This window comes from Salvia hispanica, chromosome 2 (genome assembly GCF_023119035.1).
Source record: "Salvia hispanica cultivar TCC Black 2014 chromosome 2, UniMelb_Shisp_WGS_1.0, whole genome shotgun sequence".
Lineage (NCBI taxonomy): Eukaryota > Viridiplantae > Streptophyta > Magnoliopsida > Lamiales > Lamiaceae > Salvia > Salvia hispanica.
The window spans coordinates 35,938,025-35,954,629 of record NC_062966.1 but is presented as its reverse complement, the minus strand read 5'-3'; the positions used below and the strand labels follow the sequence as shown (position 1 = coordinate 35,954,629).

General features: G+C 38.5%; 4 protein-coding genes across 5 annotated transcripts; 1 reads left to right on the top strand and 3 right to left on the bottom strand.

The window, feature by feature from the left end:
- Positions 1-590: 590 nt before the first annotated feature.
- On the bottom strand, positions 591-1,404 carry LOC125207542 (50S ribosomal protein L7/L12-like). The gene has a single exon (XM_048106927.1). The coding sequence runs from the start codon at positions 1,320-1,322 to the stop codon at positions 840-842; it is 483 nt and encodes a 160-aa protein (XP_047962884.1). The 5' UTR covers positions 1,323-1,404; the 3' UTR covers positions 591-839.
- A 366-nt stretch (positions 1,405-1,770) lies between these two features.
- LOC125207540 (AP-4 complex subunit mu) lies at positions 1,771-6,627 on the top strand. Of its 2 annotated transcripts, none has more exons than XM_048106924.1 (12): positions 1,771-1,918; positions 2,472-2,566; positions 2,913-3,116; positions 3,409-3,525; positions 3,656-3,784; positions 4,236-4,362; positions 4,563-4,666; positions 4,771-4,875; positions 4,965-5,059; positions 5,956-6,043; positions 6,150-6,210; positions 6,310-6,624. In XM_048106924.1, exons 1-12 carry the CDS (start codon positions 1,861-1,863, stop codon positions 6,399-6,401), a joined length of 1,275 nt encoding a protein of 424 aa, XP_047962881.1. In that variant the 5' UTR covers positions 1,771-1,860; the 3' UTR covers positions 6,402-6,624. The 2 variants fall into 2 exon arrangements, with proteins under 2 accessions (XP_047962881.1, XP_047962882.1); XM_048106925.1 differs by having other exon boundaries at positions 1,787-1,918; positions 2,472-2,570; positions 6,310-6,627.
- Positions 6,628-7,015: 388 nt separating this feature from the next.
- LOC125207539 (pentatricopeptide repeat-containing protein At5g67570, chloroplastic) lies at positions 7,016-10,844 on the bottom strand. The gene is made up of 9 exons (XM_048106922.1): positions 10,233-10,844; positions 9,784-9,975; positions 9,604-9,685; positions 9,334-9,522; positions 9,150-9,263; positions 8,752-8,845; positions 8,517-8,674; positions 7,883-8,308; positions 7,016-7,787 (listed from the first exon to the last, which is right to left on the bottom strand). Exons 1-9 carry the CDS (start codon positions 10,778-10,780, stop codon positions 7,155-7,157), a joined length of 2,436 nt encoding a protein of 811 aa, XP_047962879.1. The 5' UTR covers positions 10,781-10,844; the 3' UTR covers positions 7,016-7,154.
- Positions 10,845-12,070: 1,226 nt separating this feature from the next.
- LOC125207541 (ADP-ribosylation factor-like protein 8a) lies at positions 12,071-14,711 on the bottom strand. The gene is made up of 6 exons (XM_048106926.1): positions 14,474-14,711; positions 13,432-13,513; positions 13,292-13,324; positions 13,059-13,180; positions 12,426-12,587; positions 12,071-12,351 (listed from the first exon to the last, which is right to left on the bottom strand). Exons 1-6 carry the CDS (start codon positions 14,509-14,511, stop codon positions 12,234-12,236), a joined length of 555 nt encoding a protein of 184 aa, XP_047962883.1. The 5' UTR covers positions 14,512-14,711; the 3' UTR covers positions 12,071-12,233.
- Between the last annotated feature and the right edge of the window lie 1,894 nt (positions 14,712-16,605).

The following is a 16,605-nucleotide window of genomic DNA, read 5'->3' as shown; positions in this document are numbered from 1 at the left end:
AATAATACTAGTACTATAACTTAAAGAACAAGAATAAAAGGATACAAACTGAATTGAATCAACTAATTAATCTAATCTCCATCAAAAGCTCTATACCATAATGTTAAACATCATGGAAAGAATCAAAGAAAACATACTAACACACCTGACACCCCTACTAGGAGGAGAACTGGCCTTGACAAAAGCCACCTCAGACACCTGATTCTAGAAAACAAGAAAGGTAACACATCTTGGTTTTGAACTTCAAAACCTCAGTAAGCTTCAACAACAAGAAGATATTCACTCAAAGCCTTTCAGATATAGCATAAAGATCTGGAAAATGTCCCTCTGTTCTTCTGCATTAAGGCCACTCTGAACGCAAGAAGGTACGTTTTTCACAGGGAAAATCGACTAATTCAGGACAACACAGAGGCTCGAACGATAATCAGAGTTAAATTTTGTTACTCACTTATTTCTCTAGTTATTTATGTTCTTGCAATAAGGAACAAAGAAACAAGGAAAAGCCATCAATCTCTCCTAAGGCAAAGCATTGGCAACATGGAGAAAGCTCTATTATGCAACACCAAGCAGTTTGATATAAGAAAGGCAAAAGCTAAAAACCATAGATGATGAATAGTAAATAGCAATTACATGATTCTCAGTCATTCATTCATATTGAAGATCTAATCTCGTCCAAAATTCAATCTTTTATGACTAAGATGAACATGATCGAATTTATATGCTATTGCTCCGAATAACTGAGAAATCACTGAAGTAATGTTTCATTTGTATTCACGGATCAGAAATATCTCAATCAAAATCAATCATCAAGGAAACTAGCGAACTATTCAAATCTGATCTCATTCCAATACCACAGTGGCGCCAATCTCCTTGAGCTTCGCCGCGATCTTCTCCGCCTCCTCCTTGGTAACCCCCTTCTTCACCACAGCGGGCGTTTTCTCCACCAAATCCTTGGCCTCCTTCAGCCCTAAATCAGTGAAAGAACGGATCTCCTTGATCACCTTCAGCTTCGCCGAAGCCTCGAATTTCTCCAATTTCACATCGAACGCCGTTTTCTCTTTGGCGGCAGCGGGGGCAGAGGCGCCGGCTGACGAGGGCGATTGCGCGGCGGGTGCGGAGGCGGCGGCGCCGAATCGATTCAAGCCCATTTTGTGGCGAAATAGGATGACGTAATCATGGCGCTCGATCTTGTTGAGGCCAATCAGCTCCTCGGCGATTCGTTCGAGCTTCTGGGTACGAGTCTCGGTGGCTGTGCAGAGAGCCCGGTGGAAGAGGGACCGAGCTAGGGAGCTGGAGGGGATTTTCGAGATTATTGAGGACATTATGGATTAGGGCAAAATTTGGGGGTTTTCAGAGAAGCATTTGGTTAAGAAGTATGGTGAGGACGAAGATGACTGAGCTGGGTTTAGGGTTCTAAAATGTATTTTATTTATTTATTTTTAATAAATGTATTTATTAATGAATTTATCATTATTATAAAAAATTAAAATATTACAAATATTACAAATATCGTATTTTTGTCAAATTATATTTCGTTTTTACTAGTACAATTTTAAAAGTCAATTGTAAAAATTCGTGAATTCTAATATATATTTTTTTATTTTTTCTCGTGATCTATATTGAAAAAAAAAAGAATATTAATTGGACCAAAATTCACAATAGCAGTAATTTTTTAGTGCTATTAAAAATAAATAAAATTGTTGAAAGGGGTTAAATTGTAAAATTAGAATGCTGTATGGGTTAAATTGCAATTTTCCCTTTCTAAGGAAATGCTAAATTAACACATGTTCTTCATACATTACTCGATTCAGGAATCGATTTGAGCGAGCTGCGAGTTGTGGCCGTTAGCTGTTCATCGTGATGATCTCCCAGTTCTTCGTGCTTTCGCAGAGAGGCGATAACATCGTCTTCCGCGACTGTATGCTCCTCTCTCTCACAAATTTGCACAGATTTGTCTTGTTTCAGTTTCATGTTTAAATTGTAGGGTAGTTTCTTCTATACGCTTCAGCTGTCCGATCATTTAATTATTTTCAATATTGTCATCTGGTAATTGCTTTGAACTTCTTGCCTCACTTTCAGATTCAGCTTACTCTAGGAATGTGATGTTCGTTTGATTTTCGAATTCGATTTTTTCTGAAATTCTATGCAGATCTGTTACTTAGACAGGAATCACAGTGGTATCTTAGTTAATAGGTATAGGCGTATAGGTGAGGGGGCTTTATATTTGCATGATGATAATTCTTTAGAGTTTCAATGAGCTTCTAAGGAATGTCTTATGTTGATTAATCTCTGATCCCGAATTATTGATTTGATCTTCTACTCGCACCTGATGGAATTTAGTTCTAAGTATGATCAGTCCATCTGATTGACTGACTTTTTTTCATATTTCATTAACCTATCTTTATAGTTTTCTGTTAGTGTTTGCTTTTAAAAAAAAAAACTTTTACCCGATTATAATGTTGCAAATGCAGACCGTCGTGATGTACAGAAAGGAAGTGCAGAGATATTCTTCCGCAAAGTAAAGTTCTGGAAAGAAGATGGCAAAGAGGAAGCACCGCCTGTATTTGTGGGTATTTTTAGTGACATATTTATACTTATCACTCCTTTTATTGATAAACATTGTTAATAAAGATTGATATATTTCAATGCATAATAACATGATTGAGGTGTTTGTATATATTCTAAGAGTGTTATTGAAGTGAAAAAGTGCCTCCATGGCTTTAGTTGATTTGCTTATGAAATCACACTTAATTTTCTAATGGCCTACTTTCTGCTATGTGCTACACAAATATCAAGACTCATCACTCCCAACCATATCCTTTTTTTTCTTTCTAGAATGACTTAGCTAGCACTTGAAAATAATGCTAGAGTTGGACTACTAATTTTATTTTGTTTCACGTCTTCATGAGCAGAATCTGGATGGCGTGAACTATTTCCATGTGAAGGTCGTTGGCTTGCTCTTTGTTGCAACCACAAGAACCAACTTGGCCCCTTCCTTAGCTTTAGAGCTTTTGCAGAGGATTGCGCGTGCCATCAAAGATTATCTTGGAGTTCTTAATGAAGAGTCTATGCGAAAAAATTTTGTGCTAGTCTATGAGCTTCTTGATGAAGTTATAGTAAGTATGAACCAAAATATATGGTATTGTAGTTTTTGTTGCCCTAAGAATAATATGCTATGGACATTTGTCTATGTTTGTCTGTAATGTAAAAGTTATAGATCAGTTTAATACCACATTGAATTAAGCAGGAGTTAGTGGGATAATATGAACTGATATCCCAATGAATCTTCCCGATATTTCATACGTACTAGTAGTTTTATATAACAAAAATTCTTGTTCATTCTTAGGAGTGATGATCCCTACAATTTATATTTCTGGTTATTTGCCAATACCTATCTTCTGATCACAGGATTTTGGATATGTTCAAACAACATCTACTGAGGTATTGAAGTCTTATGTCTTCAACGAACCAATTGTGGTTGACGCTGCACGCTTGCCAACCCTGGGCCCTGCAGCCTTATTTATGGTATTAAGTTTTATGATAAATTCGTGCAAAATATTCAAAATACACGTGTTTACTAATATTTAATGTCTCCGTTGAATATGGTTGGTGTAAGTATTCATGAGCCTGATGGCAACTGTTTTGTTTTATTCAGCAAGGAAACAAAAGAATGCCGGGTACTGCTGTTACAAAATCAGTCGTGGCAAATGATCCTGGGGGCAGGAAAAGGGAGGAAATCTTTGTTGATATCATTGAGAAAATAAGTGTTACCTTCAGCTCGAGTGTAAGTTACACTTTCATCTCTTCAACTTGCCTATGTTCTTTTGCTGATACCCTTGACTGTTATTTGTTGGAGCATCTTGAAAAGACTTAGTGCAATGTTGTAATTTATTCTAGATTGTGAATTTTGTTTAATACTTTTCCTCATTGAGTATATAACTAGTTAATCCATTCTTATTTGCTGATGGAAGGATAGGAGCTGCCTCGATTTAAAGTAACATATAGATTACGTCCAGAATCGAATGTTGTATATATAGTTATTTTTGTGGGAATTTGAGCTGCAAAGATGAAATGATAGAGGTCTAATCTTGTACTACTATTTCTTTATTAGTCCACATTTAGTACATTTAACATCTTGTTCTAGGGTTTTTATCATCTCTTGTTCAATGTGAAAATCTTTAATATGTTATGTCACTTAAGTACTGACCTAAGCTAGGTCAAATGATGATGAACAGGGATATGTATTGACTTCTGAAATTGATGGTACTATCCAAATGAAGAGTTATTTAACGGGAAACCCAGAAATCAGATTAGCTCTCAATGATGACCTACACATTGGAAGAGGCAGCGTACCGAGTTTTGGTATTCTCTTGGTTGATCTTTTGGAATTACCAGTTTTGGTTTTGTATATTAAAAAGCTCTATTAGCATACTAATGTCGTCTGATTCATTTACAACGTAATCCTGTTTTGATAGTCAGCTTTTTATATTTTTGTATATCAGTACCTTCGTGTAATGTGATAGTCTGTGACATCAGGGCATTCGGCTTTTTCTTTTCCGTAGGCTATAGTGGTTCTTCAGGGACAGGAGCAGTTATTCTGGATGACTGCAATTTTCACGAATCTGTACATATGGATAATTTCGATATAGACAGAACACTGAGTCTGGTAAGAGCTGTAGTTTGCTTTGCAAGATCTCCTGTTTTGATGTGGTCTTTTAATTTATTTTCCCTAAAGAAGTGTTGTTTTTTTTATTGTTTGATGTTACTTAGGTACCACCCGATGGGGAGTTTCCTGTCATGAATTATCGCATTACTCAGGAATTTAAGCCACCCTTTACAATCAACACCTTAATTGAAGAAGCAGGATCACTAAAGGTATTGTTTATTGGAACTGTATTATATTGTGGATACATCATGAGCTTATTTAAGTGATGTAACTAATTTTTTTTTTCTTTTGCTGTTAGGCTGAGGTGATTCTGAAGATACGTGCTGAGTTTCCTTCAAGCATCACTGCTAACACTATTTTAATAGAAATGCCATTACCAACATATACAACAAGGTAAAACTTTGCCCGTTAGTACTTCTATGACAGAGTTGTTCATTACTGGTTCTAAATCTTGATTGTTTCTCAATGCATTATCTTTTGGTCCTCCAGTTTTAGCATAATGAGAGTTCTTTGTCTAGATATATGGGAAATTCTTCACCTCACTGATCATTTTCTCAGTTCTAGCCTATCTAGAGGAGTTGCACAACCTGATGTTTTTTATATCTTGGCTCACTAGATACTTTTAATTGATAACTTGGTCTCCATCAAGATTAATAGTAAAGAAGGTATACACTGCAGACCCTGGCTTCCATCAAATCAGGTTTCAAGCTATAATTCAAGAATGAGCTTAACTAATTCATCTTGAGATTTAAAATATCTAAAGACGTGTGTGGTTTAGTACAAATCTCTGTGCTGTTTAAGTTCTGGTTCTGTATGCATCAAACCTATTGATATTACACCTATGCCTGATTGAAGTTTGCAGTTGGTCTCGGTAATGATTGTCTTGAAGGCACTGCATGCCCTTATACATAAATATTTTTTAAAAAAATCTAAATTGGGAATCTGAGATGACACTTGACCACTTGAAAAAAAAAAATTCTCTCACGTTCATTCTTCCTTTTTGACATGATTTAACGATTGCTGAGTGTTATCATTATTAGTATCCAGATGCGACGTCATGCTTAGATTCTATATAGTCTACTCCTTATCAAACCCAAAATACTCAATAATTATTTCAGTTGCATATGTAGTTCTTTGCAATAGCATGGCATTCTAGATCTAGTTGGATATTTCCTTTACCAACATCTGTAGAATGAATTTGTGAGCATCTACCAGCTGCTTTTATACAGTTTCAGTCCTATTTGTGCTCGTGAAATACTAAAAAACTTATATTTTGTGTTGCATTTTAGAGTCAATTTTGACTTGGATCGCGGTATAGTTGGTCAGAATGCTGATTTCAAAGAATCGCAAAAGAAACTTGAATGGAACATCAAGAAGGTAACATCTCATGCTACTGAATGATTCATGCTTGATTTATGTTTTTAATGTTCACTAGTAGTCATATCTTTCAAAATCGTTGCTAATAAGTGCTCATCTTCAACAGATTGTAGGGGGTTCAGAACACACTCTACGAGCAAAGTTAAATTTTTCACAGGAATTGCATGGTATGCTTGTGTAACTTGTAAAATTTATGCCTGATTTTGTTTGCATGATCTTGTATTGTCTTGCCTTATATCCAATGTCATTGTTGCTTGGTTTCACAGGAAATATCACTAAAGAAGCTGGGCCTGTGAGTTTAACCTTCACAATCCCTATGTACAACCCTTCAAGACTACAGGTAAAGTTGATGATATGATTTAAAATCGAAGTGATGCATAATGTCTATAGTTGTAGGACTAATCTTCATAACTACTTCATGCTATGCTATCGGTCCACACCGATAAATGAATAAAATAAAGCCCGAGTGGATTACTTTGATAAATTTCTTATGACACAGGAGTCAAAGCTCAGTGACTAAACAAATAAAGAGTATTTAGGGAAAGTGTTCAGGACTTCATTTCAGCCAAAAAAAAAAAGAAACAGAAAAAGAAAATGATATAAGTATTCATTTAAAGTTTTTAACCTTGCCCAGAATGATTGGCTCAGTGTTCATTTAAATTTCCCAACCCATGCATACAAAATCTCTTGTTTGTTGCATTGGGCATAATTTACCTATTTGTTTCTAGTGAGAACTTACATTATGTCTTATGATAGTCTTCCTTTTACTAAATTATGTGCTGCAGTCCGCGAAAATTTACCCTTGTACAATTTTTATGATTGCCACTTGGCAGCTGATTATTCGTCCATGTGTATAAATAATTGGCTAGGATTGGTGGTATGGTGTTACTTTTAGGGGTGTTGTCATTTTAACACAAACCAGTGAACAACATTGACAAGTCTCAAATGTGTATAATTCAAATGAATATCATATGTAGCTACTGAGAGCAGACGAAATATTTTCATTTGTATCCATAATCCCATTTAAATCTCTCTCGAGGAAATTCTCTACTATAATGCACTTTCTCACCTGCAACGGAATAAAATCCAACACAGATAAAAAAGAAATGCTTCACTTTTTATTCCAAATTTCAAGAATCTCATAGGCTGAAGGAGTATCTGATTCTTCCGAGTTGAACTCATCATTGTCAGAGTCCCACTCTCCGTCTTCAGAGTCTGTGTCATCACTCCAACTTCTCGCTACCAAATCACGGTCAAAATTCTCTGCTAGTCGGGCAGGATGAGCCCTTACATGATCCTTTTCATCACATAAGTCAGGTGTACTAGACGCCTCGTCTGTCTCAATTCTGCTGCCACTCGACTGGTAATCAAGCAATGTGCATCTGCTTCCGCCCAGATCTTCAGAAACCTTCTGTACTGAATTTACCTTGTTCTCACACATGAATTCCAACGCTCGTGACAGATTCAAGACTGTGAGTTCCCTTCGTAATTCATGTCCGGTGAGTTCCTCCTGAAGTTCTATAAGAGTAGCCTGATCCAATCTGTCTCTGTTTCTCTCAAAGAAGTCAATCCAGTCTTCAAAACTGACTTGAAATGGAGCATGACCCATCGTGTTGAAAATATTCACAGCTTTTTCATAGTCACCTTGGATAATGGCTTGACAAGCCATTTCAGTGAAGAATGGTAGAGGAGGTATCTCACCAGCTTCAAGAATCGAATTGAACGAATGTTCCAGCAAATGCCCCTAAATCACCAAGGATATAATTTAATTAAAACAATCAAAGTTAGATACAGTCACATAATTAAAGGCTTGATAAGGTAAAAGTGAACAAGCTGTACCTTTCCAGCTTCGGATGCTTTGACTAATAGAGAAGAGTGTTTACGTTGATCAATTTGATGACCCGAAAGGGTCATCTCTTTGTACACATGCTCAAAGTACTCCCACTGGAGAGCGCTAGCAGATGTCTCGAGCATGGAGCTGAAGGTGAAACTATCTGCTTTCGCACCATGTTCGCCAACTTGAGAACCTGAATCATTTCTCCTGGTCTCTTCAAACAATTCTTTAGCTTTAAGAAACATATCATTCCTGCCGTAAACTTTCAACATGGCATTTATCAGGCCAATATCAGGAGCCATGCGCGTTTTGCAGTATTCATAGAGGGATATACAATCTTGAACATGTCCACCATCCATGGACGAAAGTATCATGCCTGTAAAAGTTACTGCAAGAGGCCTCTTTGGACGAAGATTCTTTAACTTCTCAACCTACAGAAATAATGCACAAGAACAAATAATAAGAAACCAGAAACTAATTGTTACCCATTTCCAGAAAGAATGTACATGCGCGCATGATTCTCATCTAATTGTTACCCATTCCCATAAGAGCTATTTAATCAGCTAAACCAACACCATTCCATTCAAATGCTAACTCATTCAAAAAGTTACTCCATGTAAAATCCTTGTGAGAACTGACCTCACGAATTGCTTCTTGCCACCTGCCATAGAAACAAAGGCAGCGAGCTAGCTCGTAGTATACACTTCTTGTTCCAATTATCCCTCTTTTTTCCATATCCCTGACAGCTCGAACAGCATCATCAACTTTAGCTTCTTCCCAGAATGCTCTGACAAGAACTGGTAAGGGAAAGAGTAGATAATTCAGTGATAAAAACATACTAGGAAAAATGTTAGTGATAGGATAACAACGCTACCTTTGTACGTCAGGGCTTTTAAAGATTCCCCTTTTCTTTTCATTTTCTCGAAAATTCTATGGACAAGGTCATACTTCCCTGATTTCAGCATTACCTTCAAAAAGAACCACCGGTAAGGATCGACATAAATATAGTGGAGCATAAAATTTACATATGATATATTAATCTGGTAAGTAGAGTAGGGTTATCACAAGTCTAGTAGAAAAAAGGGGCATGAAAAAAGTAGTCGGTCACTCAAACTTTTTTCACAGCTGCTTTTCACTACTATTCATTTCATTGAAATTATGCCTTCATTAACCAAATTTAGGATCTCAACTACAAAAGAAACTACATCATGCAGTTTGCATTTCTAAGAGCCACACATCCATAGATTATTTCTCTGTTTCACAAACAATTACCTCCATTGCCAGCCCATAGCTTGCTCCATTAGGTCTGAGACCATTCCTTCTCAACTGTTGAAAGACCCACGATACTCCCTTCCATTGGCACGTCGGAACACAAGCATTTAAAACCTAGGGATCAGCCAGTTAAGCGACATAATTTTACACATAAAATCTCTTCGAAAGTGCCAAACTCTCTTACAGCATTGAATACAACAATGTCTGGTTGAAGTTCAGGACTCCAGTTTTTGCGCCTCATATTTTTGATCTTTTTCGGTTTCTCCCTCATGGTTTCAATCAAATTCAGCAGCTCCTTCAGCAAACCAGCTTGGCCCAGTATAACGGACAAACAATGATATGCTGCCATATCCGGATATATATGTGTGTCCCCCTAAAACGGCTCATGATTAATCTTCCATCAACACAGTCATCTAATGCAATACAAAGAAAATAGTTGCAAGAAAAATAGTACTCGCATCAGATTAAAGACTCGAAGAGCTTCACGAGGCTTCTTGGCCCTGCCTAGCACTGTCAACAACTTCGTATACACGAACCTTAACTTGCAAAGTCAAACACAACAAATCAAAATTCAAGAAACTGCAGCAAGCAAGCATGCCTCCATTGGAGGGAAGCAAAAAGGCCAGAGACGAACCTGCTCTTAAAATGCTTGTGCTCTTTTGAGTCGTATAGCCACTCTACAACAGAGCACGCATGCCTCCACTGCCCCTTGTACCCAAGCCCTTCAACTATCCTCAACATTTGCATTTCTGTATACTGCAAGCCCGAGTACCTCATCGTCCTCGTAAACTTCCAATCCTTCACACTCAGCTCGGTTGCACTCAACCTATCAAACAAAACCTAACTCCAATTCACTCTACAACCACAATTGAACCAATTGAAAACAAAACAGAGGGAAAAGAATTAAAAGTTCAATACCTAAACCTAATTCCAATTCACTATAACCAGAACTGAACCAATTGAAAAAAACAGACGAATAAGAACTAGAAGTTCAATACCTAAACCGAATTCCAATTCACTACAGCCAGAATTGCACCAATTGAACAAAAAAAAACAGAGGAAAATGAAATAGAAGCTCAATACCTATCAATGAGAAGCTTAATCGATTCAGCTTCAGTCCTCTTTCGCGGCGCCCAACTCCTCTCCTCAAGCAACCCTTCCTCGACCTCAACATCGTCATCCAATAGCCACGCGAAACGATCCCTCTCGCACTCGATTATGTCACTCAGCTCCCTCAAACGGTCAGGATTCAGCCCCGCCCCGTCGTGCTCGGCGCCCTCGCCGGCGAGCTCTCGCAATCGGAGGCGGTCCAGCCTCTCCCAGGGGCGGCCGACCAGCTTCGCGCTCTGTTCATCTCTCGTGAATCTATTGTACTCGGACTTGATTGCTTGGAAATGCGATTCTTCCGAGATGGCTTGCTTTTGGGCGTCGGTGAGGTCGGAGGCGTGTTTGGCTTCGCGGCGGTTGATTTTCTGGAGCTCCTTTTTGCGGAGGTTGTGGAGGATTTTGGGGGTGGGCTGAACGCCGTGTTTGAGGAGCTTTCGGCTGATCTTTTGGAGGTCTGGCTGTGGAGGTTTTGGAGGAATTTGTGAGAGTGTGGGGAGGTTTGGGGGAGCTACTGAAGCTTCCATGGAAGTTATCAAGGTTTAAGGTTTCTGTTAAAGAGAAGCGCCAACCATTTCTGCCTGTGTTTATTTCTTTATCTTTAGCAATATAAAGCTTATTCTTTTTAAAATTAGCTTTATGAACTAAAATCGAATTCTATATTTCTCACGAAACTTATAGTAACAAAAATAATGAATATTGATCATCTTTGGAATTTCCCAGTAGTCACTACGACTTCCATCTCCAAGTTTAACTCAGACGTAGCTCCCGTCTTTTTGTTTTGGGTGTGAAGCAGTGGCAAACCAAAATACCCAATAAGCATTAGCTCTTCCTGAAAAGGAGGTGATCCAGCCGCACCTTCCAGTACGGCTACCTTGTTACGATTTCACTCCAGTCACTAATCCTGCCTGCGGCATCCCCCTCCTTGCGGTTAAGGTAACGACTTCGGGCATGGCCATCTTCCATAGTGTGACGACTGACGAGCGGTGTGTACAAGGCCCGAACGAATTAACCGCCGTATGGCTGGCCGGCGATTACTAGCGATTCCGGCTTCATGCAGGCGAGTTGCAGCCTGCAATCCGAACTGAGGACGGTTTTTTAGGGTTAGCTCACCCTCGGCGGGATCGCGACCCTTTGTCCCGGCCATTGTAGCACGTGTGTCGCCCAGGGCATAAGGGGTATGATGACTTGACCTCATCCTCACTTTCCTCCGGCTTATCATCGGCAGCTTGTTCAGAGTTCCAAATTCAACGATGGCAACTAAACACGAGGGTGATCTCAGCGCTCGTTGCGGGACTTAACCCAACACCTTACGGCACGAGCTGACGACAACCATGCACCACTTGTGTCCGCGTTCCCAAATGCACCCCTGTCTTTCAAGAGGATTCGCGGCATGTCATGCCCTGATAAGGTTCTTAGCTTTGCATCGAATTAAACCACATGTTCCACCGCTTGTGCGGGGCCCCGTCAATTCCTTTGAGTTTCATTCTTGCGAACGTATTCCTCAAGCGGGATACTCAACGAGTTAGCTGTAGCATTGCACGGGTCAATACGCACAGCGCCTAGTATCCATCGTTTACGGCTAGGAATACTGGGGTATCTAATCCCATTCGCTCCCCTAACTTTCTTCTCTCACTACGCATTTATTTACAAATTCCAAAAAATTTATGGTAATTTTGTTTAAAATGACAAAATAAATTCTGTTTGGGTAGATTATGATGCCTAAACTTAGCTAAACATTTTTGTGTCTGCAAAAATGGAATTAAAGAGCAAAAAATGGAATTAGAGGTCATAGAAAGAGAGTGACAAAAGTTAGAGAAAGCAAATGTGAGTTAACATATAATACAGAAATAGTTTTAAATAAAAGCAGAGGCAACCCATCGGCCACAAATAAATTGGTGAATTCATCAACAATAGCAAACTCGCAGACACAAAAAAATTCTATAACACAACAGGTTGCACTTGCGGTTGATCTTCTGCTCAGGTCTTTGACTTCGAATGCTTCACCAGCCAGTCAATCACTTGATCGATGTTCGTTGAGTTCTTGCAAGAGATCATGTAGCAGCACACTTCTCTGTCTGTGATCGACTTCAAATCCCTGCACCACCACCATCCACAAATTAAACACACAGTTCAGCAATGAATATCGGATTCGTATCATTTTGTACGTACATTTGATCAGTCAATGCTTGTTTCGACAGGGCAACAGGCTTGTCGATCTTGTTCCCTAGAACCAGCAATGGGATCCCGCTTAGTGATGGTTTGCTCAACAAGTCGTGAAGCTCACTTTTGGAGATGCTGATATTATCAGGATCCGCAGCATCAACAACGTAACTGCACCAAAATGCATGATTTAGTGACAGCGTTATCATTTTGAACAGAAGCCAATCAGTGCTAGCATAGCCCATAGATGTATGTATGTTAAATTGATTTGGCAGATCTGACTTACTATCTGCGATAATGTCGTACCCTTACTATATAGGAATACTTTTCTATTTTGGTCCTCACTCATGCACAATATTTCAACTCAGTGATAGGTGATACATCAGAATTCCACCCTATATAACAGAGCATTGGGGTTTCACATATACTATATTCGAGGATCGATATAATTAAGGTGCTATTGAAGTATAGCATTAAAAAGATTTTGTGTAGATAATAAGCACAAAGTAGCAAAGGGACAAAAGCATATAAGAGGGTAGGCTTATATCATGGAGTACTAGGCAACTTATAGTTAAGTAGACCAGCATAAGCAATGCTTCTGAAAGAAAATAAACAACGGAGAAAGAGTTACTGGTAGCATACACAATTGCAGAGACTGCACGACAATATCTCTCCCACATGCTCCTAAATCTGGGTTGACCTCCAAGATCCCACAGCTTTATTGTGACATTCCCTTTAGTCACTTTCCGCATATTAAATCCTACCTGAAGTGCCATGACAGAATTTAATTACTCCTAGTAAAGATGAACATTGTAGGTGTTCCAGACAGAAGCAAAAAAAAACCAAATATTTATGAAATCAAGAAGTAAACTAACCGTTGGGATCATATCTTCACTGTATCCACCAGTCTAGAGAAGGAAAGGGGAAAATAAATGAACAGTGCTTGACCAAATAAAGAATTATCAAAGAGAACGAGAAAGATTTATAGCAAAGAAAGGATACTACATATACTTACAGCGACAACATTTACAAGCGAAGTTTTCCCAGCATTTTGAAGACCTATAAGAGACAGTTCCATTTCTTGCTTGAAGAAAAGGCTGCAACACAAGATTGTTCGTGAGTCAACATCCTTTTAAAAGTTAACTCATGAAGAAAAATCTCAAAACAACCACAAGAGTTTTATCCTAAATTCTTCATCAAAGGACTAAAGACACTATCTCGAAACCCTATAAGTTCAAGAAACTGAATTTCAAGATACTCAGCACAGCATTCTCTGAGGATATGTCGATACTAGCAGTTAATTGCTTAGCATGTCTCCAACCAGCACACATTGCAGTGGTTTTACAAGAAAACACTTCCAAATTGCATGTGCTACAAGAAGTTTCCAAACCACCACGCTTAACATTTTTGCCACTAATGCTCCAAGAGTAAGTTAAGCATGCCACTAGACAACTCAATAATTGCATTTATTATCACATTAAAAGGTTGCATCTTTCATATGATCTAGGGATCAAAACCATAAGAGGCATCGTTTCGCACTTGAACGAGAACCATTGAAAAGTTGAATGTACTCTTCTTAATCAAGAAAGAATTTATGGAACAATATCCCAATATCCTAGGGATATAAGCTATGTATATGAATATATACGCAGAAGAATTTTCAATACAAGAAGAAAATTATCCAATTGAGTAATTGTATACCAACCGTAAATTGGCAACATATACCATACAAAGATCATAGCAAAACTGGTGTAGAAATACTGAATTCCAAAAACAGAAATCAACATAATTATAACTCGCAGACAACTGATAATGCAATCACGTTTCCTCAATCTTAACAAAAGCAACACAAGGCTAAAAAGAGTAAAAAGCAAAAAAAAAGCCCACAAACAAAGCTAAAAACAAGGCGAAAGCTGGAGCTATGGATAAATTCCTCAATAGCAAGCCAAATATTCAAAATAACACATTGATTTTCAGGAAAAACACACCAAAATCATCCAAAGCCGCAAAGCAAATTCGTCCACGATTCATAGCATATTTTGTTTCTACATACACACCTTCTAAGCCAATTGAGAAAAACTTCCCAGAGACCCATTGTTGCGATTGATGGAGCGGAAAATTCAACAGATCTCTAATCCGTCTTCTCCCAATTGAGCTCTCCCCAAACAAATTCGTGTTCTTTGGAATCCTAACCTACAAGTAGAACAATTTTCCGGCTTCGCATCAACGATTTATGCCATTGGATTCTTTGCATACCACAACTAGGATTAGGAGGAAATTGCTGCAACCAATTTATTCTAACAAATCACAATGGCCCCTCTATTATTCCATAATTATACTTCTGCCCCGCGTAATTCTCGCTGTGTGATTGATTTGTCTTTGGGCGAATGGGGTGACAGATAGCCAATTTCACTCGCTCTTGAAGCGCGTGTGGTCTCACTGCCAGTACATGTTGAATTGTTTGGAGGTGTGAAATCCACGCGCTGACGTGTGCCTCGTGTCCTGATGGATGCTTCTGATTGGCTACAGGGTGGAAAGGATGGCCCAATGCTTTCCTTCTCCGTTTGCTATTGGGTTTGAAATTTGAATATATCTTTTCCTTATTTATAAAATCCTTAGATAGGTATAATCTATAATTATTTAATTTTATTATGTTTAATCGGACTTTATACTACTAATATTTAGATTTTAAAATAAAAGCGCTTCACAGATAGAGTATAAATCTTTTAAGTGACTGTGTAAGTATTTGTAATTTGAGTGGATATTTAGTTGTAAACGTATATACTACTAACTAAGGGCCCGTCTGGTAGCCTAATAAATATTAACATTTGCCCACTGAAAATGGTACTCCCTCCGTCCCAAGAAAGTTGAGTCGTATTCCTTTTTAGTCCGTCCCAAGAAAGTTGAGTCATTTCCTTTTTTAACAAAAGACAAAACATCTAATCACTATTATTTTATTCCATCATTTACTTCACTCTCTCTTATCTTTCTTACCTTTTCCATCTCTCTTATTTATTTAATATAAACTCTTAATCTCCGTGCCCAAAAGTTTTGTATCAACTTTCTTGGGACGGAGGGAGTATTTCATAAGTAGGCTGTTAGACCTGACCACTGTTTGGTTCAGCCCATTTGTGCTGATTGGGCTTTAGTCTATGGTTTGGTTGAATCAGGGTGTTTGGGAAACGAATATGACTGTCTCTAAATTACCCTCCCACCGTTGAGGAAAGAAATTGGCGGCGATGACATCAAATTTGATACCAAATTAGACGCTAAATTGGTTTTGATTCCCGCCATTACTCTCCAAAACCCCATTATTTAGCCTGACTAGGTTAACTTAACTACGAGATTGTTACTCCACTTCATTGTAGTGACAACACCGCTGTGAGCATCAGCATCATATCTCCTTACCAAGGTTAGTGAAACAGCAAGGTTAATGTTGAACTGTATTAATGACCACCGCGGCCTCCATCTCCTTTCTCTTCCTATCTCGGGAGTCCTCCATCCAGTAATGAAGTTTAGGACCTTAAACTCGAAGGGGAAACACAATGGAATTAGTGGTGGCTGCCCTAAATCAATACCTCATGACTGATTTGCAAAAAATTGGTACATAGGTAAGGCAAATTAAACAACAGAATGCAAAAACTAAACATGAACATTGGAATTTTATTCAAAACAATCCAAATATGGATCAACAAATACACGGTCCTACATCTAAACCCCACATATGACGAGTATTCAGACCTGCCCATCCGATGGAGCTTTAAAAAACTGAAATTATGCATTGCAAGGTGAAATAGCTGAACCGGGGAGGAAATAGTTAATCTTGGGGGGAATTTACACAAAGCCATGCTCAAATCAACATCACAACTACAAACATTGCAAATTGTGAACACAATTTGTACAGTTTGACAGTGCAAATAATGCATTTCCGGCTTGCATAATAGTCGGCCACTCGCGCAGTGTCAAAATTGAAACTATATCAACCCAATTTCAACCATCAACACCAATTGCATAATCATAGCTACCAGATCAAAACCAAATACCCATTAATTCGACATACCCGGATGTATAAAGGCCGATAATTCCAGATTTGAAAATAGGCGGTCACTCACCAGATTGGATTTTCGTCCGAATTCGACTTTGGGTTAACGACGTCGCCGACCCCTGAAGCTTTGCAAATCCAGGCGGA

Coding starts and splice junctions, on each gene's coding strand:
- LOC125207542 (XM_048106927.1), bottom strand. CDS start 1,322: ATGTCCTCAATAATCTCGAAAATCCCCTCCAGCTCCCTAGCTCGGTCC.
- LOC125207540 (XM_048106924.1), top strand. CDS start 1,861: ATGATCTCCCAGTTCTTCGTGCTTTCGCAGAGAGGCGATAACATCGTC. Junction 3,785..4,235: donor GTGTTACCTTCAGCTCGAGT/GTAAGTTACACT, acceptor GATGATGAACAG/GGATATGTATTGACTTCTGA. Junction 6,044..6,149: donor TTGAATGGAACATCAAGAAG/GTAACATCTCAT, acceptor CATCTTCAACAG/ATTGTAGGGGGTTCAGAACA.
- LOC125207539 (XM_048106922.1), bottom strand. CDS start 10,780: ATGGAAGCTTCAGTAGCTCCCCCAAACCTCCCCACACTCTCACAAATT. Junction 9,686..9,783: donor CACAAGCATTTTAAGAGCAG/GTTCGTCTCTGG, acceptor TTGCAAGTTAAG/GTTCGTGTATACGAAGTTGT. Junction 8,309..8,516: donor GGCAAGAAGCAATTCGTGAG/GTCAGTTCTCAC, acceptor TTATTTCTGTAG/GTTGAGAAGTTAAAGAATCT.
- LOC125207541 (XM_048106926.1), bottom strand. CDS start 14,511: ATGGGTCTCTGGGAAGTTTTTCTCAATTGGCTTAGAAG. Junction 13,514..14,473: donor TTTCTCAATTGGCTTAGAAG/GTGTGTATGTAG, acceptor CTTGTGTTGCAG/CCTTTTCTTCAAGCAAGAAA. Junction 12,352..12,425: donor CAAGCATTGACTGATCAAAT/GTACGTACAAAA, acceptor GTGGTGGTGCAG/GGATTTGAAGTCGATCACAG.